Source organism: Lontra canadensis, unplaced genomic scaffold (genome assembly GCF_010015895.1).
Source record: "Lontra canadensis isolate GAN:19392208 unplaced genomic scaffold, GSC_riverotter_1.0 scaffold12, whole genome shotgun sequence".
NCBI classification, from domain to species: domain Eukaryota; kingdom Metazoa; phylum Chordata; class Mammalia; order Carnivora; family Mustelidae; genus Lontra; species Lontra canadensis.
The window spans coordinates 17,621,971-17,648,080 of NW_022631006.1; the positions used below are offsets into that span (position 1 = coordinate 17,621,971).

The 26,110-nt window shown below is 38.0% G+C and overlaps 1 protein-coding gene across 4 annotated transcripts in view; it reads left to right on the forward strand.

Annotated features, from left to right (window-relative positions):
- Nucleotides 1–345: 345 nt before the first annotated feature.
- The window catches only part of UBR1 (ubiquitin protein ligase E3 component n-recognin 1), a 147,162-nt gene continuing 121,397 nt past the window's right edge, over nucleotides 346–26,110 (forward strand). For all 4 annotated transcript variants that reach the window (XM_032856700.1, XM_032856702.1, XM_032856703.1 and 1 more), the window contains exons 1-3: nucleotides 346–525; nucleotides 20,221–20,477; nucleotides 22,358–22,436. In XM_032856700.1, the coding sequence (XP_032712591.1) occupies nucleotides 445–525; nucleotides 20,221–20,477; nucleotides 22,358–22,436 (417 nt within the window). In that variant the 5' untranslated portion in view covers nucleotides 346–444. The remainder of the gene's footprint in view (nucleotides 526–20,220; nucleotides 20,478–22,357; nucleotides 22,437–26,110) is intronic.

Genomic DNA, 26,110 nt, shown 5'->3' on the forward strand with positions numbered 1-26,110 from the left:
GAGTATTTTTTTTTTTTCATTTTGTGGGTTCTAAGGAACCATTGCGGGTACGTAGGGCGACAAACGCCCCCAGAATAACACAACCCGGCCTGAACGAGACGCAGACTAGGTTCTCAGCCCCTGACAGTCTTCCTCCTTCCAAAATGGACGCTGAATTTATTTTTTACCTCGCAGATGCAACAGTTCACAGCAACGAAACCAGATGCACAACCATTCAGGCACCGGGGATTACAACTAAGAAATTAGGGGGAAAAAAAACCTTCAGCCGTACCGGCCGTGACGCTTGCTTCCGGGAAGCGGACCGGAAGCCACTCCTCGATTCTGCGTCAAACCCGACTTCAGGGGCCGTCGTAAAAGTGTCGCCCCTCGTTTCTTGGACCGGCCACAGGTTTCCGTTCGTCTCCGGCCGGGGGTCTGGAACTGCGGGTGTCAGTTTCCCTCAAGATGGCGGACGAGGAGGCCGGGGGTGCGGAGAGGATGGAAGTCAGTACGGAGTTGCCCCAGACCCCTCAGCTCCTGGCATCTGTAAGTCCTTGTAGGCAAGTTCCTTTTGTCCCCCCCAGTCCCTCCCTGCCGCGTTCTGGAAGATGTCGGGCTTCACCCCTTATGGCGGCTCTGGGGAGGGGGAGTCGTATGGATTGATCTGGAAAGAAGCCGTCGAATAAAAGTTAGTCATTACCCACATTCCTGCCGACTAAGTCTACGGAATATAATGATTCTGTCATTTATAAGTCGTGACGAGTTCAAGCGTGTCTCTATCCTTTAGTAGAAAGAACTGGTGATGTTATTAGATGGCCTGGTGTGGGGGCTAAGGCGGGATTAGAGGAAAAGCCATTTTCGCATAGACGCAGTGCCAACCCCTCTTGATGAATCCAGGACGCTGCACCTAATGTTATATTGCTTAGCTGGCTGGGTGGGGCCTGATAATGGCAGGGAATACTGCCACTGTCAACTCGTCAAGATATGGGGTGTAGGAATTGTAGTGTCTCATTCCGGTGTCTTGAGAACCCCACGCCTAACCCCTCAATGGAGAAACCCGTCATCTGTCGCTTCTTATTAAAGGTGAAGAAAAAACCTCCAGACATTTTGAATCAAAGCAGTACTATTAATTAATATAGCAGTCTATACTTAGCCCTTGTATTTTGAAAGAATGGGAAGGCAGAGACAGTGAGCAAATTTGAGTCTATAGTCTGGCCACAGGGAGAAAGCAGATGAGGAGGATAAGAGCTAGGGGGCAATATTGGGGAATGTTCTGGATGTCTCTGGGCATCTAGTGGGGAGATATGCAGGAAATACTCAAATACTGATCCGTGCATGGTATTAAGTTTTGTCACTTTGTCTTTATTGCTGAATATAGACAAGTGTGGGATATACACCTCTTTCTGAAGTATTTTGATTTGTAGTTTTAATAAATGCATTTTTGGACTGTTTTAATCATTGTTCAGCATTGTTTTATGAGAGAATAAAGTGAGCTCCAGAATTAACTGGGGAGACTGGCTGGGAGATAGAAACCAGGTAGGGAGGGAGTTGGAATAAGGTTTTGGCCATAACTAGAGCAATTGCTTGCAACCATCTTCTATCGTATAGCAGTTAAACCTCACTTCACTGCCAGTATTGAAGTAGGAAAGCATCTGTTTGAAATGAGAAGGTAGGGAAAATTGAGAAGCACCTGAAACATCTGGTTTTAATGGTAGCTTGTGTGTTCTACATCTTAGAAGCAGTACAGAAATTGTGTGGATAGAAGTGTTACTGTAATTTTGTATTGCCAAAAATGACTAGTGCTTATTTAAAGATTTGATATAGTAATTCCTTCCAGGTGGTTAAGTAAAACCTCATCAGTCTAGACTCTGCTTATTTTTAATTGGACATAATGGTACAGATATCAAGGTAGAATTAGGTTGCAAACTCCTTACTTTAAGAAATACTAGATTTCTTGGGGCAAGGCTGTAGGTTTTACAAAGTAGTGGCTAGATGCCAAGAGAAATGGAATAGCCCGAGGGAACTCGCAGTTAAGTGACACAGATAAGACAAATGCTCAAAGAATTTAATACAAGATAGGGTGATATAAGTGGATGAAGACCTGTGACAGGCCTCATGATCACTTTTTTGGCAGATTGCTCTACTTGAGGATTCCAGATATGTCTTTATGTTCCTTTTCTTTTTAAAGCTACTGTCCTCAATTTTATTCTGACAGTGGAGTGGCATACTGGCTTTCCAATTCACTACTTCTTTGCTGTTAAGTAAAACAAGCTCAGAGATTCTTTAACATTTGAATGATTTGTATTTTAAATCACCATTGGGAAGCAGGGAAAACAAAAATAATAAATATGGGACAGTTACAACATTTTAGAAATCTTACCAACTCCATTAGAGCCTTACTCTTGTTTGTACTTTCCGTTATCCTTAAATCAAACTTTCTTCTTAAACCCCAGATTATTTCTCTGCAATACTGCTATCAAAAACATGAAGGCTGTCAAATTCCCAATATCACCTAACATGCAATTAAGGTGAAATAATAGGTATGAATTACTGGACATTTATAAAAGTCATTGCTTAAGAATCATTAGGAGTTGATTTTGTAGGTCTAGGGTTGGGAATTTTCACAAGCATGCCATGCTGATTCCGAAGTCCTGGTCTGTGAGCCACACTTTGAGTAAGACTTAGCTTAGACATTTGGAAATTCTCAATACAGAGTTGACGGTTGAGATTGTGGGAATGGTGAAGATCTTTGAGGAGAAAATTGTGTGTGTGTGTGTGTGTGTGTGTGTGTGTACGCACACATTATCACATACACACAAGTTCAGACACAGAGGGAGAGAGGGAAGGAAGAGAGGGAGAAGGACTGGCGACAGGGATGATTGAATTTCAGGAATAAGAGATGGAGGAAGGACCAGAGAAGGACCTAGAAAGGTAGCAGCCAGGCAAGTAGGTGAGAGTAGTATGATGCCATGGGGTCTAGTTTCTAGGAGAGGGTGGTTTATTGGGTCAAGAAGGTAAGGACTGAGAAAAACTGGGAATTCGGAGAGTATGTGGGGTGGTCTGACAGAACTTTTGCCATCTGTCTACTTTGATTGGGTTTTCTTTCCTCAGTCAGTCTCAGAAGGTGTCTCCTGGCTTAGCACTTTCTTTTTCCTGTCTACACCCTCTGCCTATGTGATTTCATCCAGTTCTGTGGCTTTAAATACTGTTAGTATGCATTCTGTTCCCAAATTTACATCTCCAGGTCATCTCACTTCTGAACTTAACGATTCACAAATCCAACTACTTACCTACTTGATATAGCCACTTGGATGTCTGATAAGTGTTTGAAACAGGGGGAGCAATTAGGGAGTTACTGCTATAACCTAAGCCTTAGCTGATGGTGGTTTGTACTAGAGAGACATCACTAGAAATACAGAGAAGTGGATAGATTTGAGAGAGATTTTGCAGGTATGGTAGAAGCAAAAAGGTTTGCTAATGGATTAGGCATGAGGATAACAAGGAAGAAGCAAATGACATCTGGATCCTCAGTTTTTGGTTTAAGCATTCATGGCCGTGGTTGTGTCATATTCTGAGAGAAAGAGCCAGGTTTGGAGAGGGGAAAGAAAGGAGGCTGATCAAGAATTTTCTTATCCCTGTCTCTGACACTTCTGTAATAGCTCTTGAACACAAACAACTCTGTCTCCACTCCACCTTTCTAGTCCTAGCCACCATCTGTTGCCTAGGCAACTGGAGTGGCCTCTTAACTGGTCTCTTCGCTTCCATTTCTGCCCTCTTCCAGTTTATTTTCCATAGATCAACCAGAGTAATCTTTTTAAAACTAATTCAGATCATGTCAGCCTCCTGCCTAAATCCTTCAGTGACTTCCCATTTTACTTAGAATAAAATCTAAACTCATTACAGGTCTTTCAAGATCCTGCATGATCTGGGTCCTGCATTTCCCCTCATTTCCTGTTATTTCTTGTCATTTACTGTTAGCCACATTGGCCTGTTAGTTTCTAAAACAAGCACAAGATCTGTCTTGCTCTAGGGCCTGTGCCTTTGCTTGCTGTTCTTTTTCCCAAGAGTGTTTTTCCTCTGCTTTTTCTTGATGCTTACCCAGTCTAAAAGATGGGTTCTTCTTATCCTTCTGTGTGTAAGCACCCTGTTTATTTCCTTTACTGTACTTATTACAATCTGTAATTACTGTGTTGTCTTTATTATTTAAATATCTGTCTTTCCCACCAGAATGCAAGCTCTGTGAAGCCGATGATCATGTCTGACTTGTCCATTGATATATCCCAGTATGTGTTTGAAATAGTAGACATTTATGTACTCTTAATGAATAACTGAGAATCAACATTAGGGATTTATTTTAACAAGATTGGTGGTGATTGGGGGAAGGAGTTGTGGAGGGAGGATGGGAAGAGAAATTTGGAGGCATACTAGGGTAGTAGCTAACATTGGGGTCTAGGCTGAAGGTGGGGTATAGGAAAAGCCAAAATAGGAATTCTGTGGAGAATTGGTGGGATCTGAGTTATTAAAAGTTATGATGTTGACATAAATGGAAGAACTGAACATTATGGTCCGTAAGGGCTTTTGGAGTGTGAGAACATGGAGGCACATCAGATTTTGTGATGATAGAGCTGGTTAGAGGAGCCTCTGTGCATTCCTGGAGCACCCTTTTCATATTCCTGTTGTACACAGCATGTCTCAGGTTGTCCTGAGCATTACCTGTTTGCTGTCTGTCTTTCTAGACAATAAACACCTTGAGCATGAGCTGTTCTTGTTCATACTTGTATCTCCAGTACCTAACACATTGTTTCAGAATTTTTATTGAATGCGTGCATGAATGAGTGAATGAGAAGACAATAACCGAGGTGGAGTGCAGGTGAAGGTAATAGGAGTTGAGGAGGTTAAGAGAAAATGAGGCTGAAAGGTTTAAAATTGAAAGGGGAATTAAAAAAAAATTAACATTATCAAGTTAGATTTAAGTACAATAAAATTCTTCCATTTAAGTGTTTTGGTTGATGAGTTTTGATGAATGTATACACCTGTGTAACTATTACTAAATTGGGGTACAGAACATTTCCATAACTCCCAAAGGTATATTGTCTCCAAATGGGATTTTGGGGGTTTTTTTTAAGTTTAATATTAATAATAATCATGCAATAATCATGAAAATCAAGGAAAAATTTGTCTACAATCTCATATGTGTACTGGATCTTTAAAAGATAAAAATTTATTTTGGTAGATGACCTTAAAATACTGAGATGGGGCACCTGGTTGGCTTAGTTGATGGAGCATGTGACTCTTGATCTCAGGGTTGTGAGTTCGAGCCTCATGTTGGGTGTACAGATTACTTAAAAAAATGAAAATCTTTTAAAAATGAGTAAAATACTAAGATACAAAAGAAGGAACATGAAGTTATATATTATTTTCAGTAGTGGTGCTATTTCTTAGAAATTGCAATCTATATCATTTTAGGCCAGAGCACAGCTTTCTGTACCAAAGGCACACTTATAATGAGAAAACTAGGATGGAAAACCAAGGTCTTTTGAGTCCTGACTGAAGTGCTTTGTCACTAGATCATAGCAGAGCCTAGTGTGTGTTGTTTTTTCATCATTATCTCCTAATTTCTGTTGTGGACAGCTAAGGAAAATTCTGATTTTCAGTATCAGACTCTATAGCCTTAATTATGAAGTTGAGGTGTAAAATTACAGATTACAGTGATAGATTCAATCCCACTACCTTTAATAGTCTAGGGAAGAATAGTAATTTAGTGTGGATAAACTGGTGCTGAAGATGGACTGCTTTTGCTTAATAACAGACATTGTCCTGCAAATAAAGAGGTTTTTGTCTTCAATACTGCATGTGGAGACTGTGGGTTGATATGTGTGTAAATCAGTGGTGCAGGATGAACCAATGCAGTGTCCTGACCATTCTCTCTTCATGTGTGCTGGCCTTGAGGGTTATCTCAGATTTCCCTTGCAATCATTTTACCCATTTCTCTACAGGTGCTAATTGTACACTGTGCTCTGTGAAAGTTTTCTTTAAGCTTTTAACTCCTTGCCTCAGGTGACTTAAGACAAAATATTAAAACTCTGTAGTCCCAGGTGATTTACTGTGAACTCCTTCATGTTCTTTTAAGGTATTCTGAGTTAACATGCCTCCTGTTGAAGAAACAATTGTTATTTGATGAGTTTGGTTTTTTTAAAAAAGCATTTGGTACAGCTTTTTTTTTTGGTGTTAAGTTGTACCCTGTAATACGCTAAGTGCTTATAGAAATATGCTGTACTAAATAAATGTTACCGAATGACTCTAGGAGAGTTATTGTGTTTCCCTAAGTGCCTGCTTGCTATCCGGGAGTGATATAGGACCGGTCCAGGATGAAGTCTGTTGTTAATCACTTGACTATACTAATTCTCCTTCTAATAGTTTACTTAATGCCATTCTTCAGAACAAAGTCTATTTGACCTGTTTGGAGGAGTGGGGCTTAACCACTTAACTGTGTCTTTATGGATTACTTTTAAAAATCCCTTTGAACTTTTGGTATTTATGGATAAGCTAGAATGACTTGGGAACAGGAAGAAAAACCTGTTAATTTATCCATTTATTTATTTATTTTTTTTAAGATTTTATTTATTTGACAGACAGAGATCACATGTAGATGGAGAGGCAGGCAGAGAGAGAGAGAGAGGGAAGCAGGCTCCCCGCTGAGCAGAGAGCCCGATGCGGGACTCGATCCCAGGACCCTGAGAATATGACCTGAGCCGAAGGCAGCGGCTTAACCCACTGAGCCACCCAGGCGCCCCTATCCATTTATTTTTATATGCACACATATTCTACCTTGTAGTCTAAGAAAGGATTTTAGTCCATATTCAAATATATTCAATACAGTAGAAATAAAAGATGTTTATTCCACAGTTTAGGAAAGCAGAATTCATTGTTCCAAAGATTTCAAGGAGAGCTTAGAAAATTGGAGCATGAACCTATGATCAGAGAAGAAAAAGGAAGAGAATGACTTGGGGACAGAATGCTTTCAGAAACTAAATTTTGACAGTATGCTTGTGTATGATCTTAAAAGAGAGGGACCTTATTTGCCACATGATTCTATATTTGACCCTAGCTTATTTTATCAGTGCCATAAAGACATAGTATACTTACTTATCGTATTTATGAACAACACAAAGCTGGCAGGGATACGAAATACGTTTTAGGACACATATACAAAATATCTCCTTAGTCTGAACATTGCCTCAGAACTAACAAAGTGAAATTCAATCGGGGTGAAAGTACAGTCTTATACCTCGGGTTAGGTATTTGTGTATTGGACCAGGTTTGTCATATGTGATTGTCCTAAGGGTTTTACTTGTCCACAAACTCACTAAGTCATGATATGATGTGGCTGCCAAAAAAAAGAATGTGACCTTTTTGAGTGGTTAAGTACCCTGGATAAGGAAGGGAAGAAATAGTCCCACTTCTTTATACAGAGGCACAATGTGCATGTTCCATAAAAGAGTAATCAACATAGAAAGTGGTCTAAATACCATGGCATTAGGGATGACCGAATGTCATTTCTGGGGATGAACAGATTTCTTTAGTTTCTGTGTTCCAGTGTAGCTCCAGAATAGAGACTGATGGGAGACTTAATAGTTATCTTCATTTATTTGAAAGGTTGTTTGATGAAAGAGCAGAGTATATCATATGGATTATTTCAGACAGTATAGGATAAAAATTACAGGAGAGTAGATTTTTGTTTAATTATGAGCTGTAAGAATGGACTTTGGCTGAAAGGAAGTGTTCAGACAGGCTTAGGGAACTAATTATTAGATATGTTATAGATAGTATTCTTCATGGGGTAAGCAGTTAAACTAGGGGTTTTGCTGTTATTGTTTGCTTGTTTTTATGAAACTTTATGAATCTGTCCAATAGTATTACAAGAAAACTTTGTGTAACCAAAAGATTTCTTGATGGATGGAGATACTCCAATTACACTCATTTAGTACTTGTTATGAACAATCCTAGAGCCTCTAGATTTTGTTACTACCTTAAAACAGAAGAGCTGGGAAAAGAGTTTCAGGGAATCTGAAGCCTCATGGATATCAGCAGTTGTCTAAAGATGTGTAAGTTGTGGTTTGAACAAAAGGAACATTTTAAAAGTACGTTCCTTTTTCAGAATGATGTTCCCAGACAGGGATCCAAGTCCCTGGGTCAGAGTTGAGAACATATCTTAAACTCCATGGGGATGAGAAAAATGTTTGGAATGTTTGGGAATTTAAATGTTGTGAGAACTTGTTTTTACAGAACAGTCAATTAAGAAAATCCTCTCTGAACTCTAAATTTGAAAAAAAAAAAAAATTTCTCCCCTCTGGACATTGAAATTAAAGATGCTTAATTTTATTCTTATCTGAAGTGGGTAAAAATACTAAAAACAACCAAACAAATAAATAAGAAAGTCAAATCTGTTCCAGGCACGAATAATTCCTGAACATGTCACCCAGTAAAATACATGCTGTGTAGTTTTTCTTATCTGGAAAAAAAGACAAATCTTAGTTGAAAAGATTTTTTTATTAATTTTAATTTTTATAATCATATAATATATTTTTTCCCCAGGGGTACAAGTCTGTGAATTGCCCGGTTTACACACTTCACCGCACTCACCATAGCACATACCCTCCCCAATGTCCATAATAACCCCACCCCCCCTCCCAACCCCCCTTCCCCCAGCAACCCTCAGTTTGTTTTGTGAGATTAAGAGTCACTTACGGTTTATCTCCCTCCCAATCCCATTTTGCTTCATTTACTCTTCTCCTACCCCCTTAACCCCCATGTTGCATCTCCTCTCCCTCATATCAGGGAGATCATATCATAGTTGTGTTTCTCCGATTGACTTATTTCGCTAAGCATGATACCCTCTAGTTCCATCCACGTCGTCGCAAATGGCAAGATTTCATTTCTTTTGATGGCTGCATAGTATTCCATTGTGTATATATACCACATCTTCTTTATCCATTCGTCTGTTGATGGACATCTAGGTTCTTTCCATAGTTTGGCTATCGTAGACATTGCTGCTATAAACATTTGGGTGCATGTGCCCCTTCAGATCACTACGTTTGTATCTTTAGGGTAAATACCCAGCAGTGCAATTGCTGGGTCATAGGGTAGTTCTATTTTCAACATTTTGAGGAACCTCCATGCTGTTTTCCAGAGTGGTTGCACCAGCTTGCATTCCCACCAACAGCGTAGGAGGGTTCCCCTTTCTCCGCATCCTCTCCAGCATCTGTCATTTCCTGACTTGTTAATTTTAGCCATTCTGACTGGTGTGAGGTGGTATCTCATTGTGGTTTTGATTTGTATTTCCCTGATGCCTAGTGACATGGAGCACTTTTTCATGTGTCTGTTGGCCATCTGGATGTCTTCTTTGCAGAAATGTCTGTTCATGTCTTCTGCCCATTTCTTGATTGGATTATTTGTTCTTTGGGTGTTGAGTTTGCTAAGTTCTTTATAGATTCTGGACACTAGCCCTTTATCTGATATGTCATTTGCAAATATCTTCTCCCATTCTGTCAGTTGTCTTTTGGTTTTGTTAACTGTTTCCTTTGCTGTGCAAAAGCTTTTGATCTTGATGAAATCCAAATAGTTCATTTTTGCCCTTGCTTCCCTTGCCTTTGGCGATGTTCCTAGGAAGATGTTGCTGCGGCTGAGGTCGAAGAGGTTGCTGCCTGTGTTCTCCTCAAGGATGTTGATGGATTCCTTTCTCACATTGAGGTCCTTCATCCATTTTGAGTCTATTTAAGTGTGTGGTGTAAGGAAATGATCCAATTTCATTTTTCTGCATGTGGCTGTCCAATTTTCCCAACACCACTTATTGAAGAGGCTGTCTTGTTTCCATTGGACATTCTTTCCTGCTTTGTCGAAGATTAGTTGACCATAGAGTTGAGGGTCTATTTCTGGGCTCTCTATTCTGTTCCATTGATCTATGTGTCTGTTTTTGTGCCAGTACCATGCTGTCTTGATGATGACAGCTTTGTAGTAGAGCTTGAAGTCTGGAATTGTGATGCCACCAACTTTGGCTTTCTTTTTCAATATTCCTTTGGCTATTCGCAGTCTTTTCTGGTTCCATATAAATTTTAGGATTATTTGTTCCATTTCTTTGAAAAAAATGGATGGTACTTTGATAGGAATTGCATTAAATGTGTAGATTGCTTTAGGTAGCATAGACATTTTCACAATATTTATTCTTCCAATCCAGGAGCATGGAACATTTTTCCATTTCTTTGTGTCTTCCTCAATTTCTTTCATGAGTACTTTATAGTTTTCTGTGTATAGATTCTTAGTCTCTTTGGTTAGGTTTATTCCTAGGTATCTTACAGTTTTGGGTGCAATTGTAAATGGAATGGACTCCTTAATTTCTCTTTCTTCTGTCTTGTTGTTGGTGTAGAGAAATGCAACTGATTTCTGTGCATTGATTTTATATCCTGACACTTTACTGAATTCCTGTACAAGTTCTAGCAGTTTTGGAGTGGAGTCTTTTGGGTTTTCCACATATAGTATCATATCATCTGCGAAGAGTGATAGTCTGACTTCTTCTTTGACGATTTGGATGCCTTTAATTTCTTTTTGTTGTCTGATTGCTGAGGCTAGGACTTCTAGTACTATGTTGAATAGCAGTGGTGATAACGGACATCCCTGCCGTGTTCCTGACCTTAGCGGAAATGCTTTCAGTTTTTCTCCATTGAGAATGATATTTGCGATGGGATTTTCATAGATGTCTTTGATAATATTGAGGTATGTGCCCTCTATCCCTACACTTTGAAGAGTTTTGATCAGGAAGGGATGCTGTACTTTGTCAAATGCTTTTTCAGCATCTATGGAGAGTATCATATGGTTCTAGTTCTTTCTTTTATTAATGTGTTGTATCACATTGATTGATTTGCGGATGTTGAACCAACCTTGCAGCCCTGGAATAAATCCCACTTGGTCGTGGTGAATAATCCTTTTAATGTACTGTTGAATCCTATTGGCTAGTATTTTGGTGAGAATTTTTGCATCTGTGTTCATCAAGGATATTGGTCTGTAGTTCTCTTTTTTGATGGGATCCTTGTCTGGTTTTGGGATCAAGGTGATGCTGGCCTCATAAAATGAGTTTGGAAGTTTTCCTTCCATTTCTATTTTTTGGAACAGTTTCAGGAGAACAGGAATTAGTTCTTCCTTAAATGTTTGGTAGAATTCCCCCGGGAAGCCGTCTGGCCCTGGGCTTTTGTTTATTTGGAGATTTTTGATGACTGTTTCAATCTCCTTACTGGTTATGGGTCTGTTCAGGCTTTCTATTTCTTCCTGGTTCAGTTGTGGTAGTTTATATGTCTCTAGGAATGCATCCATTTCTTCCAGATTGTCAAATTTGTTGGCATAGAGTTGCTCATAATATGTTCTTATGATTGTCTGTATTTCTTGGTGTTAGTTGTGATCTCTCCTCTTTCATTCATGATTTTATTGATTTGGGTCCTTTCTCTTTTCTTTTTGATAAGTCTGGCCAGGGGTTTATCAATCTTATTAATTCTTTCAAAGAACCAGCTCCTAGTTTCGTTGATTTGTTCTATTGTTTTTTTGGTTTCTATTTCATTGATTTCTGCTCTGATCTTTACGATTTCTCTTCTCCTGCTGGGTTTAGGGTTTCTTTCTTGTTCTTTCTCCAGCTCCTTTAGGTGTAGGGTTAGGTTGTGTACCTGAGACCTTTCTTGTTTCTTGAGAAAGGCTTGTACCGCTATATATTTTCCTCTCAGGACTGCCTTTGTTGTGTCCCACAGATTTTGAACCGTTGTATTTTCATGATCATTTGTTTCCATGAATTTTTTCAATTCTTCTTTAATTTCTTGGTTGACCCATTCATTCTTTAGAAGGATGCTGTTTAGTCTCCATGTATTTGGGTTCTTTCCAAATTTCCTCTTGTGATTGAGTTCTAGCTTCAGAGCATTGTGGTCTGAAAATATGCAGGGAATGATCCCAATCTTTTGATACCGGTTGAGACCTGATTTAGGACCGAGGATGTGATCTATTCTGGAGAATGTTCCATGGGCATTAGAGAAGAATGTGTATTCTGTTGCTTTGGGATGAAGTGTTCTGAATATATCTGTGATATCCATCTGGTCCAGTGTGTCATTTATGGCCTTTATTTCCTTGTTGATCTTTGGCTTGGATGATCTGTCCATTTCAATGAGGGGAGTGTTAAAGTCCCCTACTATTATTGTATTATTGTGGATGTGTTTCTTTGATTGTGTTATTAATTGGTTTATATAGTTGGCTGCTCCCACGTTAGGGGCATAGATATTTAAAATTGTTAGATTTTCTTGTTGGACAGATCCTTTGAGTATGATACAGTGTCCTTCCTCATCTCTTATTCTAGTCTTTGGCTTAAAATCTAATTGATCTGATATAAGGATTGCCACTCCTGCTTTCTTCTGATGTCCATTAGCATGGTAAATTCTTTTCCACCCCCTCACTTTAAATCTGAAGGTGTCTTCGGGTTTAAAATGAGTTTCTTGTAGGCAACATATAGATGGGTTTTGTTTTTTTATCCATTCTGATACCCTGTGTCTTTTGATTGGGGCATTTAGCCCATTAACATTCAGGGTAACTATTGAGAGATATGAATTTAGTGCCATTGTATTGCCTGTAAGGTGACTGTTATTGTATATTGTCTCTGTTCCTTTCTGATCTACAACTTTTAGTCTCTCTCTTTGCTTAGAGGACCCCTTTCAATATTTCCTGTAGAGCTGGTTTGGTGTTTACAAATTCTTTCAGTTTTTGTTTGTCCTGGAAGATTTTAATCTCTCCTTCTATTTTCAATGATAGCCTAGCTGGATATAGTATTCTTGGCTGCATGTTTTTCTCGTTTAGTACTCTGAATATATCATGCCAGCTCTTTCTGGCCTGCCAGGTCTCTGTGGATAAGTCTGCTGCCAATCTAATATTTTTACCATTGTATGTTACAGACTTCTTTTCCCGGGCTGCTTTCAGGATTTTCTCTTTGTCACTAAGACTAGTAAATTTGACTATTAGGTGACGGGGTGTGGACCTATTCTTATTGATTTTGAGGGGGGTTCTCTGAACCTCCTGGATTTTGATGCTTGTTCCCTTTGCCATATTGGGGAAATTCTCTCCAATAATTCTCTCCAATATACCTTCTGCTCCCCTCTCTCTTTCTTCTTCTTCTGGAATCCCAATTATTCTAATGTTGTTTCGTCTTATGGTTTCACTTATCTCTCGAATTCTGCCCTCGTGGTCCAGTAGCTGTTTGTCCCTCTTTTGCTCAGCTTCTTTATTCTCTGTCATTTGGTCTTCTATATCGCTAATTCTTTCTTCTGCCTCATTTATCCTAGCAGTGAGAGCCTCCATTTTTGATTGCACCTCATTAAGCTTTTTTTATTTCAACTTGATTAGATTTTAGTTCTTTTATTTCTCCAGAAAGGGCTTTTATATCTCCCGAGAGGGTTTCTCTAATATCTTCCATGCCTTTTTCGAGCCCGGCTAGAACCTTGAGTATCGTCATTCTGAACTCTAGATCTGACATATTACCAATGTCTGTATTGATTAGGTCCCTAGCCTTTGGTAGTGCCTCTTGTTCTTTTTTTTGTGGTGAATTTTTCTGCCTTGTCATTTTGTCCAGATAAGAGTATATGAAGGAACAAGTAAAGTACTAAAAGGGTGGCAACAACCCCAGGAAAATATGCTTTAGCCAAATCAGAAGAGATCCCAGTTCGTGAGGGGTGGGGAAGGGGATAAAAAGAGGTTCAGAAAGAAAAAAAAAAAAAAAGAAAAAAAAAAAAAAAAAAAAAAAAAAAAAAAAAAAACAAAAAAAGAAAAAATAAAAAAAAAAAAATATATATATATATATATATATATATATTAAACTAGTTAAAAAACATTAAAAAAGAAAAGGGTAGAAGTTAAAAAAATTTAGCAGAAGAAGAAAAAAAAATTGAAAAAGAAAAAAAAATTAAATTAACTGCTAGGCTAAAGAATCATGGGGAGAAAGCCATGAGTTCCATGCTTTGCTTTCTCCTCCTCTGGAATTCCGCTGCTCTCCTTGGTATTGAAACTGCACTCCTTGGTAGGTGAATTTGGTCCCGGCTGGGTTTCTTGTTGATCTTCTGGGGGAGGGGCCTGTTGTAGTGATTCTCAAGTGTCTTTGCCCCAGGCGGAGTTGCACCGCCCTTACTGGGGGCCGGGCTGAGTAATCCGCTCGGGTTTGCTTTCGGGAGCTTTTGTTCCCTGAGCGCTCTCCGTAGAGTTCCAGAGGACGGGAATGAAGATGGCAGCCTCCCAGTCTCCGGCCCAGAGGAGCCGAGAGCCCGGGGCCCCACTCCTCAGTGCGCCCTCAGAGAACAGCACCCACTTGCTCCCGTCACCCTGGCCTCCGGTCGTGCTCTGACCTTACTGAGCCTGCGAGTGGTTCAAGGTAACCCCGAGCTTAGAGCTCACTCCTCGGCTCTGTCTCTGTAGCCGGCTTCCCCATTCTAATACCTGTAAGCTCTGCGACACTTAGACACCCCTGATCCTTCTGTGACCCTGTGGGACCTGAGGCCACGCTGACCCCGCGTGCGCTTCACCCCGGTTAAGCCTCTGGAGCGATGTCCCTCAGCGGAACAGACTTTTAAAAGTCCTGATTTTGTGCTCCGTTGCTCCGTCGCTTGCCGGGAGCCGGCCCCTCCCCCCCGGTCTATCTTCCCGTCGCTTTAGATTCACTTCTCCGCCAGTCCTACCTTTCAGAAAGTGGTTGATTTTCTGTTTCTAGAATTGCTGTTCTTCTTCTCTTCGATCTCCCGTTGGATTTGTAGGTGTTTGCAATCTTTAGATAAGCTATCTAGCTGATCTCCCGCTACCTGAAGTAGTCTCAGCCTGCTACTTCTCCGCCATCTTGACTCCTGAAAAAGATTTTTCATAGATGTGGCAGTCATCCAGGAAAAAGTCTTCATGAAAGAGTGAAATTATACTTTATCTCCTGTAAGAATTCTATAGTTTTAGAAGGTTTCATGTCAATCAATATTTGCTTTGTTCTCTCTAGCAAGAAATCTATAACATTCAGCAATGACATGAGAAATAAATAAATAAATACTTATTTATTTATTTAGAAAGAGGGAACGTGTGGGGGGAGCGGGGCAGAGGGAGAGGGAGAGAATCTCAAGCAGACTCCTCACTGAGCATGGAGCCTGATGTGGGGCTCAACTCCACAACCCTGAGATCAGGACCTGAACTGAAATCAAGACTCAGATGCTTAACCAGGTGCCCCAAGAGAACTTTTATTAAGTATTTGTGGTGGGCCTGTGGTGATACAGGGATTTATTTAAAAGGCAGCATTCCTCACCTCAGGGAATTTATAGTCTGGGTGAAGAGGCTATGTGTACACAGATGAAGATAACTAATGTAGGTACTGAGTAAGTACCTCCTTCAGTAAGTGCTGTATTTGAGTTACAGGGGAGAGAAATTGTTTAGGCTGATCAGTGTAGTAGTCAGAGAGGAGTGCCTTGAGTTTGATGGACCTTAAGGAATAACTCACAGTGGGGATGGAAGGATGGAGAGCTAGTGGTAAGATCACTGAAGAGGGCATTAAAGGCATCAACACCCAGACATTCTGGCCAAATCAACCAATAGTATAAAGATAACATTTCAAAGTATTATTTCACACTGTGATGCCTGGGTGGCTCAGTTCGTTAAGCATCTGCCTTTGGTTTAGGCCATGATCTTGGGGTCCTGGGATTGATTCCCACATCAGGCTCCTTATTCAGTGGGGAGTCTGCTTCTACCTCTGCGTCCTGCTCCCCCTGCTTATGTGCACGCTCTCTCTGACAAATAAATAAAATCTATTTAAAAATAAGAATAAAATATTAGTTCACACCAAGATGTGTAATGACAGAGATAGAATTTAAGAATATTTAGTAGTACACAGGAGTGTTAGGCAGCTGTTAGTGAATACACTTCATTTGGAGGAAAGAAATAAAAGGAAGGCAAAACTATGTTTCTTATTTTGTTTTATGATTAAAATGAAATTGATTGGTCTTAAAGTTAAATTCAGATGTATAAGATGTATAAGCACTGTGTGCTTATATTTGGTTGAGTACAATGAGCACTGAACTCTAGGAGTTAGGATAGCTAACTTCTGTTCCTGACTATATTATTAATTGGTTATTCGATCTTGGAAAAGACAGTTTATTTCTTCCTGTGACTCAAGTTTTTTTCATCTATAAAATGATAGACTTGAACCAGAAGATCCCTCAGGTTTTGATGACTGTCGAATTTCTCATGTTCTTCAAAGTATTCTTCAAAAACTTCAACTGATTTTGTGCCTTCCATAATTAGATAATACAGAAAATTTTTTTGTTTGGTATATAGCAGTAAATAAACAGGCGTTTTGGAGAAAAGAACCTTAGGTGTACAATAGAACATTAGATATTCTTTACTTTATAGTTACAATTGCTGGATTTGTGGAGGAAACAAGTTGTTGGTCTGTGCATACCCTAGAAAAGTTGGGAGTTAGGATACTGGAAGGTATAATTGTTTTCTTTTTAAGTTTTAGTAAAATATTTTTACAATTAAAAAATTCCCCCCAAATATGGAAACTGTCACTAAGAATATTATTCATCTTAGGTAAGCAAATGTACAGTTTCTATGAAAATATGCTAAACTCTCACTACCAACTGCTATTAACATTTTGGTGTATATTCTTCCTGATTTTTTCCCCTCATATAAAATATTTAGCCAAAATGAGGTTTTATATACACTGCTTTGTAACCTGCTTTACCAAACTGTGTACTGTTAATGACTTTCTGTATTAGTAAATAATCATCTTCAGTATTGGTTCTTTTTTTCTTTTTATTTTGAACTCGTTTTAGACTTACAGAAAACTTGCAAAAAATAGTAGTAACAGTTCTTTTATATCCTTCACACCTGCATTCCCTAAAGTTAGCATCTTACATAACCATAGTATAACTATCAGGGACAGAAAATTAGTATTGATAGTAATTAGTATTAGTAATTAGTATTGATAGTAACTAAACTATAGACCTTATTTGAATTATAATATTTTTCCCACTGACATTAAATATTTTTCTGTTCCAGGATCTTATCCAGGATCTCACATTAAATTTAGTTATTTCTCCTTCATTGCCTCCAGTCTGTAATAGGGTCTTACTTTCTCCATAATCTTCAAGTTTGTAACAGCATCTTGTTCTTGCCTTACTTTTCACGACCTTGACATTTTTGAAGAATATTGAACAATTATTTTGTAGAATGTTCCTCAGTTTGGATTGTTGTTTTCTCATGATTATAATGAGGTTAGGTATTTTGGGGAAAAATAACACAAAAGTGGTACCATAGCCTTCTCAGTGTATCATATTAAGGGATTCTTGGTATCATTATTCTTATTACTGGTGATATTTATGTTAATCACTTGGTTAAGTTGGTATCTGCAGAGTTTCTCTACTTTAAAGTTATTACCTTTTCCCCTTATAGTTAATATCTTTGAGGAGATATTCTGAGACAATTTGACATCACATTTTTTTAGGATTTTTTTATTTTTAAGTAACCTTGCACCCCACATGGAGCTCCAACTTACAACCCCAGGATCAGGCATCACATGCTTAATCAGTAAAATCTTTTTTTTTTTTTTTTAAGATTTTGGTTATTTATTTGACAAAGAGCTAGAGAGCAGGCAGAGCGAGAGGGAGAGACAGGCCTTCCGCTGAGCAGGGAGCCTGATTCGGAGCTCTATCCTAAGACCCTGGGATCATGTCCCAAGCCAAAGGCAGATGCTTAACCGACTGAGCCACCCAGGCGCCCCAATAAATAAAATCTTTAAAAAATTTTTTTCCTCTCTTCTACTTTGCAGTAAACCCCTGGGAACCACTGTGCAGTACTTCATCTTGATATAGTTGTGCCTTTTCCTGAATGTCCTATAAATGGAATCATACAGTATATAGCCTTTAAATTTTAAAATTACTTTTAGAATATAATTTTAATGTGTACAAATACAAAAGTATTATAAATACCAGTTTTCACTAACTATGAGACAAACATGAAATACCATTAACACCAGAGAGCCAGCCCATTTCACATGAATAATACTAATTTAAATAGAAGGACGTTAAGTGCAACTAAATTGTCAGTGTTGAGTTGATAGTAGAGATCTCGTGCACTCAACCTTCTGTTCATTTAAGCTTGCTCTTACTGAGTGCCATTGAAAATTGTTCAGGCTGGTCTGGTTGGATGGTTTAGGGTAATCATACCTCACATTTAAGCCCAAATGGCCAGTGAGTAATCCCCAAATGTCTTTTTTAACAGGGCATTTTTTGAAAGCTGTTTTGTTTGAAACAAGTAAGAGTGGAATGGTGGTGTTATTGAAACCTGCATATAGTGTCTATGAAACCCACATTTAATGGGAATCAGGAATTTGGCACAGAGATGAGCTCTGCTCAGTTTACACAGATGATGTCACTATGAACATGTCCCCATTTGCTAAGAGGCAGTACGTAGCCTTTTTAGTTAGGCTGTTTTTAAAATAATAGATTTTGATGTTGCATATATGTAACTTCTTTTTTTTAAGAATTTATTTATTTATTTGACAGATCACAAGTAGGGCAGAGAGGGAGGGGGGAGGGGGAAGCATTCTCCCTGCTGAGCAGAGAGCCCGATGTGGGGCTCTGTCCCAGGACCCCAAGATCATGACCTGAGCTGAAGGTGGAGTCTTAACCCACTGAGCCACCCAGGTGCCCCAGTAACTTCTTATTCTTATTGTTGAGCAGTATTCCATGGGTTGGCTGTAATAGTTTGTTTCTAATTCACCAGTTGAAGGACCATTGGGTCATTTCTGGGTTTTGGCAGTTAAAGCTGCTACTGTAACATTCATGTATACTTTTTTGTGTGAACTTAAGTTTTCATTTCTTAGGTAGATACTTTTTTTAGAGTTTGATTGCTGCGTCATACGGTAAGTATATGTTTAACTCTAAAGAAACTACCAAACTCTTTTATAAAGTGACTATACCATTTTCAGTTCCTACCAGCATTTTCCTTTTCCAGTTTAATGCATCCTGTTGATACTTGGTATTGTCAGTTTTTTTTTTAATTTTTAATTTTTTAATTTGTTTTCAGTGTAACAGAATTCATTGTTTATGCACCAGTATTGTCAGTTTTTTATTTTATTTTTTATCTACACCTTAATATAATAGGGTGTGGAGGGGTATCTCACTGTCATTTTAATTTGCATTTCTCTAATGACTTATGATGGTGAACATGTTTTCATGTACAAATAAGCCATCTGAAATAGTTTCCTTTATTTATTTTTTTTAACGTTTTTTAAAATCTTCAAAAGATTTTTAAGGGGGAATGAGAGAGGGGGAAGCAGGCTCTCTGCTGAGCAGAGAGCCTGATGCAGGGCTCCATCCCAGGACCCTGTGATCATGACCTGAGCTGAAGGCAGAGGCTTAACCCACTGAGTCACCCAGGTGCCCCTGAAATATTTTATTTTATTTTATTTTATTTTATTTTATTTTATTTTATTTTATTTTATTTTATTTTTAAAGATTTTATTTGTTTATTTGACAGAGAGAGATCACAAATAGGCAGAGAGGCAGGCAGAGAGAGGGGGAAGCAGGCTCCCCGCTAAGCAGTGAGCCTGATACAGGGCTTGATCCCAGGACCCTGAGATCATGGCCTGAGCTGAAGGCAGAGGCTTAACCCACTGAGCCACCCAGGCACCCCTGAAATAGTTTCTTTTAAAGAGCAGAAGGGTTTAGGTTTACCTTTTGGTGAGTCTAATTTATCCATTTTCTTTTATGTTTAGTGCTTTTGACATTCTGAAAGCTCTTTTGCATTCATTCATTTTGATCTCTCAGTAAATGTCATGGTTCCTTAAAACAATTAAACTAAAAGTGTGAGAAATGCTTTGTCTCTACAGCACCTGACTGGTAATAGAATTGTCTTCACAGCTGAGGAGTTGCCCATTCTAAGAGGGAAGGGTAATTCTCATCCATTATAGCTTCTCTTTCTTTTTCTAGGTGTATATGGTATGTGGGCAACCACTTACTTCCAAGGCTATTTTTTTTTATTACCCAGTTTGCTTTTACCCACTTTGCTTTTGTATTGGTGAGGGATAAAATATATTGTTAATCATTTTCTCTGAAATTACAGAATTGTGCCAATATTTGTCTCCCTATATCTTCAAGGGGAAATTTGTAACAGTCTAATTTTCATTTTCTTTTCTTTCAGTGGTGGGATCAGCAAGTTGATTTTTATACTACTTTCTTGCACTATTTGGCCCAATTGGTGCCAGAAATTTATTCTGCTGAAATGGACCCAGACTTGGAAAAGCAGGAGGAGAGTATACAAATGTCCATATTCACTCCACTGGAATGGTACTTATTTGGAGAAGATCCAGATATTTGCTTAGAGAAATTGAAGCACAGTGGAGCATTTCAGCTCTGTGGGAAGGTTTTCAAAAGTGGAGAGACAACATATTCTTGTAGGTAAGAACTAGAAATTTACAGGATTGGTTACAATTTCTGTTTTGGTATTTTGTACTTATGTATTTTATTTTGCTTATTTTTATAATATACTTAATCATACTTAATTTCCTTTTATTATGCACTTATAAATCTGTTTCTGCTTGTATAGCTTGTTTTTGAGTATATGACTTAGACAGTTGTCTCACTTTTCGTTCTCTAAATGTACTTAAGTGATGGACTTTTGTGTTGCTTATAATATAGTCCACATACTCTTATCTGAAACCCTGGGGCTGGGTGTATTCCAGAGTTCTGAACACTTTCCCAGCAGTGTCAAGGCAGGATCCTATCATCAAACATAGCGTTTCTGTAAGAAATCTATGAATATTCACAACAAGTAGTATAAATAAAGTCTGCAGTCTCATGTCATTTCAGGTCAGTTTTTGCTACCAAGTGAGATTTGGTGTCAAGGGACTGTCGGCCATAGGAACAGTTGTAATTCACTTGAGTAGAAAAGGCTAGTAGTAGGGAAACTAGAAGCAGCTTTAGGCTTTTGTCCTTTCTAAGAGCAGGTGTCTTAAACATCAGGGTAGCACAGAGAACATTTTTACTCCCTACTCTTGCCTGACGTTTTCATCTTTTACACTTTAGCTGTACTCTAGTTTTAGTTGGGTATTTTTCCCCCTTTACTAATGGTAGTTCAGGTTAGGAGTGAATTTTTAGACTTCATAAATTCAGAGAATTGTTTTTGGCTTCACTATAATTCTAGGTTTGACTGGTTTACTAATAGTTAACAGTTGTTTAGCACACAGTATCTTTATCCTGTTCTTTTCTCAGAAAAAAGTCAGCTTTTGTATCTTGTGTACTATTTTACTACATACGTAGTAAGGTTTGTTTATCTTCTTATGTATATTTTAGCTGAAGCCCAATCATTCTCAGCTAAAGTGTGATAGATATTTATAGATCTCACTTCTCCAAAAGTCTCATGGAGGCATTTTAAATTGTCACAACTGGGGAAATGGTACTAGCATCTAGTGGATAGAGGACAGGGTTGCTCCTGAAGCATCCTGCAGTGCACGGGACAGTCTCCTCTGTTCCCAGTAAGTAATTACCCAGTTCGGAATGTCAGTACTGCTGAGGTTGAGAAATTTTGCTCTAAATAGGTCAGTAGATCATATATATTTTCAAGAGTATAATTAGGCAATCTTTATTTCCTAATAGACTTTAAAATCATTTTTTAAACTTGCTAGTGCCATCTCTTCAACTCTTCAAAATCAGATATTTTAAAAATTTCTTTTGCACTTTTCACCAGTTTATGTTGCTCTTAATGTTTTTCTGGAAATGTTAAATAAGATAGTGACTTTTTAGAGTTACTATTAAGGAAGAGGTTAAGAGAGATTGAATTTTTTTTGTTCATTCTATAAATATTAATTGACTACCTATCAGGTGCCCGGCACTGTTCTAGGTGCTTAGGACGTAACAATATACAAAATAAAGAAACAATCCTGCCATTACACTGCTTACATTCTAATGAATTTTTTTTTATCCAAACCTCATTTACCAGTGAACAATCAGTGTTTGTAAAAAAAATATGTTTATAAAGGCAGGAGGGTAAGACGATGACAGTTAATGGAAAAAACATCTAATCATTTGTCATAAAACTAATTTTGATTTGCAACTTAACAGTCTGAAATCAGGTAAAAGCTCAAAATAGTGAGGAGGACTTAAGAAGCAAAACCAATTGTAAGTATTCAAATATGGCTAAAATTATTTGGAATTTAGTGTTTGAGACATTTTCATATTCAGCTTGTACACCACACAGGAAACTTATTCACATTGTATTAACACCTTAAACATCATTGGCGTCCTCTAAATTTTGGAATCTAATTTTTAATTTTTTTCAGGGACTGTGCAATTGACCCAACATGTGTACTCTGTATGGACTGCTTCCAGAATAGTGTTCATAAAAATCATCGTTATAAGGTATGAAAATAGATCCATAATATCTCTAGATTAGCAGGAACCTGGTGGCCATATAGTCTGAATTCCTACCAGTACTTGAAATCCTGCTGTAATAGCTCTGATATGTGAACCTTTAGTTCTGGTTAAATATCAGGTGATAGGAGATCTACTACCTCAAGAGGTAGCCCTTTGTATAATTTTTTGTGAGATATATCATGTTTATACAAGAGATTGTATAAAGCATATGAACACTTAGAGAATAACTATGATGCAAACATCTGTATAACCACTACTTAGGTCAAGAATAGGCATTGTCAGCTCTCAGAGGCCTCCTTTTTATCCCTTCTACATCAGTCTTTCTCTCTCCCGTTGTGATAACCTTTCTCCAGTGTTGTGTGATAATGGTTTCCTTGATTTCTCTTTTAGTTTATCACCCAAATCACATTGAATAGTTTTATCTATTTTTGAGCTTTATATAGACAGAGTCATGCTATATCTTTTTCTTGTTGAGTAGAGTATTAGGTCTAATAACTATAGTTTGTCCAGTGACCTTCAAGTGTTCAATAATCCATGTTGTCTCTATTCATTGTACCATATGTGTGGATTGTTTCTAGTTTGGGGCTGTTATGAACAGTTGTGCTGTGAACATTCTTATTTGTGTATTTTGGTACACATGTCCAGTAGTTTCCCTAAAGTACATACCTGGAATAGAATGCTGAGTTCTAGGGTATGTGAATCATTAGTTATAATAAATAATGTCACATTGTTTTCCTAAGTGTGTATACTAATTTATAGTCTCTCCAGCAGTATGTGAAAGTTCCCATTGCTGCACATTCTTGGAAGATTTGGTCTTGTCAGTCATTTTAATTTTAGCCAGTCTGGTGGGTCTATACTAGTATCACATTGTGGTCTTAATTTTCCTAATTACTAATGAGGTTGAGGGGTTTTTTCCTTACTTGTTACATTTGTAGATAACTTTGTTATTTTGAGCTGAAATGTGTTTCTCACATATTTGTGTTGGTTGTATACTTTGTATCCTCTGGGCTTAGACAGATGTTGATTTTATTGATGGTTCTCTTTAACATCCTGTTAAATACGCTAAGGTCCTGTATAAATGTATATAACATCTTGAAGGTATATCTGTGTCTTCTATAGAATTGAAAGCACTATTCATGTTATGAGACTGGTCTCAACATTACTACTTCTATTTCAGGAGGTGATGGGCTATTGATAAAGATTATAAGTATTATTATTATTGTGCACAAGAATAAATAGAGGAACCTATGATATAGTGTGGTTAAAATGTTTTCCCAAGATTGCAAAGCTAATTGCTGATGAGATTTATAAAGTTAAGCATTTGTTAACTTTATTTCATATTTCCATATTTTCTTATCACTTCCGTTAATTATAGTATTGCTTATGCTGGAAAGCCAAAAAAAGAATGCCAGAAGTAGAGACATGAGAAAGTTGTTAATTTCTTCTCATTTTTACTTTGGGAGACTAATGATCTCCCAGAGATGCTAAAAGTCTTAAGACCAAAGTTTTCCGGTTCCTCAGACTTCAAGACTTCTAAGCTTATGCTTTCTAAGCTTTGGGATCTTGGGGGTCAGTACAGTTTGCAAAAGCTTTGAATGAGACATAGGGTTTTCAATTTTTCTTTGGCTAATTAAGTTCAGTTTTAATTTTAAAAAGAACATGTGGACAGCAACCAAATATACCTGCCATTTCCTATAATTTTATAAAGAAAAAAGATATTTTAATTCCAGGAAAGTAGGATAATTCCAGAATAAAGACCAGTCCTTTAAGTTGTATCCATGTAGCTCTGTGAAAGAGCTCACTACATTTCTTCCTTTTCTGGTTTTTCTGTAGAATGGTAAAAACTTGTTTGTTAAATTTTGGGAACCTGTTCACCAGGCTACCTTCAAGTTTTTAAAGCTTACCAGTTTACATCATCAGTATGAAGCACTCTTTTATGGAGCATACCTAGGTTTGCCATCTTGAGGTTTTGCAGAGCTCATCTTACAGAAGAAGGTGCTTACATTGACTTACTCAGTAACCTTTGAGTCATCCGAAGGATGGGGTGTTTTATGCCTAATAAAAGATGATATCTTTAAGCTTTAAAAAATATTACTCATCAGGGGTGCCTGGGTGGCTCAGTGGGTTAAAGCCTCTGCCTTCGGCTCAGGTCATGATCCCAGGGTCCTGGGATCGAGCCCCACATCGGGCTCTCTGCTTAGCAGAGGGCCTGCTTCCTCTTCTCTCTCTGCCTGCCTCTCTGCCTACTTGTGATCTCTGTCAAATAAATAAAATCTTTAAAAAAAAATATTACCCATCAAATGTGAGTGTGAAGGGAACAGAACACTTTTGATCAGAGAATAAATTGATAGACTCTCTCTGGAATACCTGTATATGTGGTGAAATTTTTAAAGAAAAGCAAGTGAATGACTAATAAGCATACTACGGGTGAGTGGTAACTTCTAGGGCAGGTAAGAGAATGGGATTCTGGAGGATCGCACAGGCAGTTTCAGCAGTATTAATATTCTCTTGGGTTGGGTGTTAAGGTTCATGGGTGTTCATTTCATTGTTTTACTTTGTAACTTACCTATAACTTACCTTTGTAACTTACCTTATTGTGTATATCTTCTGTGTAATAAAACACTTCATAGAAGAAAACAGCCATTAAAAAAAAAAAAAAGAAAAAGAAAGATTGGAAGAAATAAGAAGGGGTATCTGTTGCTCCAGAGAACACAAAGAAGAGTAATGACAGGGGACAGACCAAAGATTGGACACTGAAGAAGACAGAACCAAGAAAAACTTTTAGTGGCAGGTAGTCCAAACAACTTGAGAACAAGAAAATAACAAAGTTGAAATTTTGAACTGTTTATTCTGCTGTGTGAATGTGACTCTTCATGATCTCTAGGTTCTCCATAGTTTATCCCTTAACGTACAATGTGACTATAATTGATAACACTGTACTGTGTAGTTGAAATCTGTTAAAAGAGTACAACTTAAATGCTTGTACACACATTAAAAAAAGTACATATAAAAAAAGAATATACTGCCGTACTATTTTTTTAAAATAACCTGAAGCTAATCTGTGCATTTTCTCTTCAAAGACCCACTGTTAAAGATTATTTTTGAATAGTAAATGTTTCCTTTATTGAAAGCAAGGAAAATGAGTTACAACCAACAATATTATAGGCATGCCTGGTTTTATAGCGCTTCACTTAATTGTGTTTTGCAGATACCATGCTTTTTATACTTGAAGGTTTGTGGCAATCCTGTGTCAAGTCTGTTGGTACTATTTTTCCAACAGCATTTGTTCAGTCCATGTCTCTATGTTACATTTTGGTAATTCTTGTGATATTTCAGACTTTTTCATTATTATTACATTTGTTATGGTGATAAGTGACCTTTGCTATTACTATTCTAATTGTTTGGGGCTGTCATGAATTGTACCCGTATAAGACAGCAAACTTAGTTTATAAAGGTTGTATATGTTTTGATGCTCTACTGACTGCCTATTCCCCTCTCTCTCACTCTCCTCAGGCCTCCCTATTCCCTGAGACCCAAATGTATTGAAATTATGCCATTTAATAACCCTGCAGTAGCCTCTAAGTGTTCAAGTGAAAGGGAGAGTCACACATCTTTTACTTTTAATCAAAAGCTAGAAATGGTTAAGCTTAGTGGGGAAG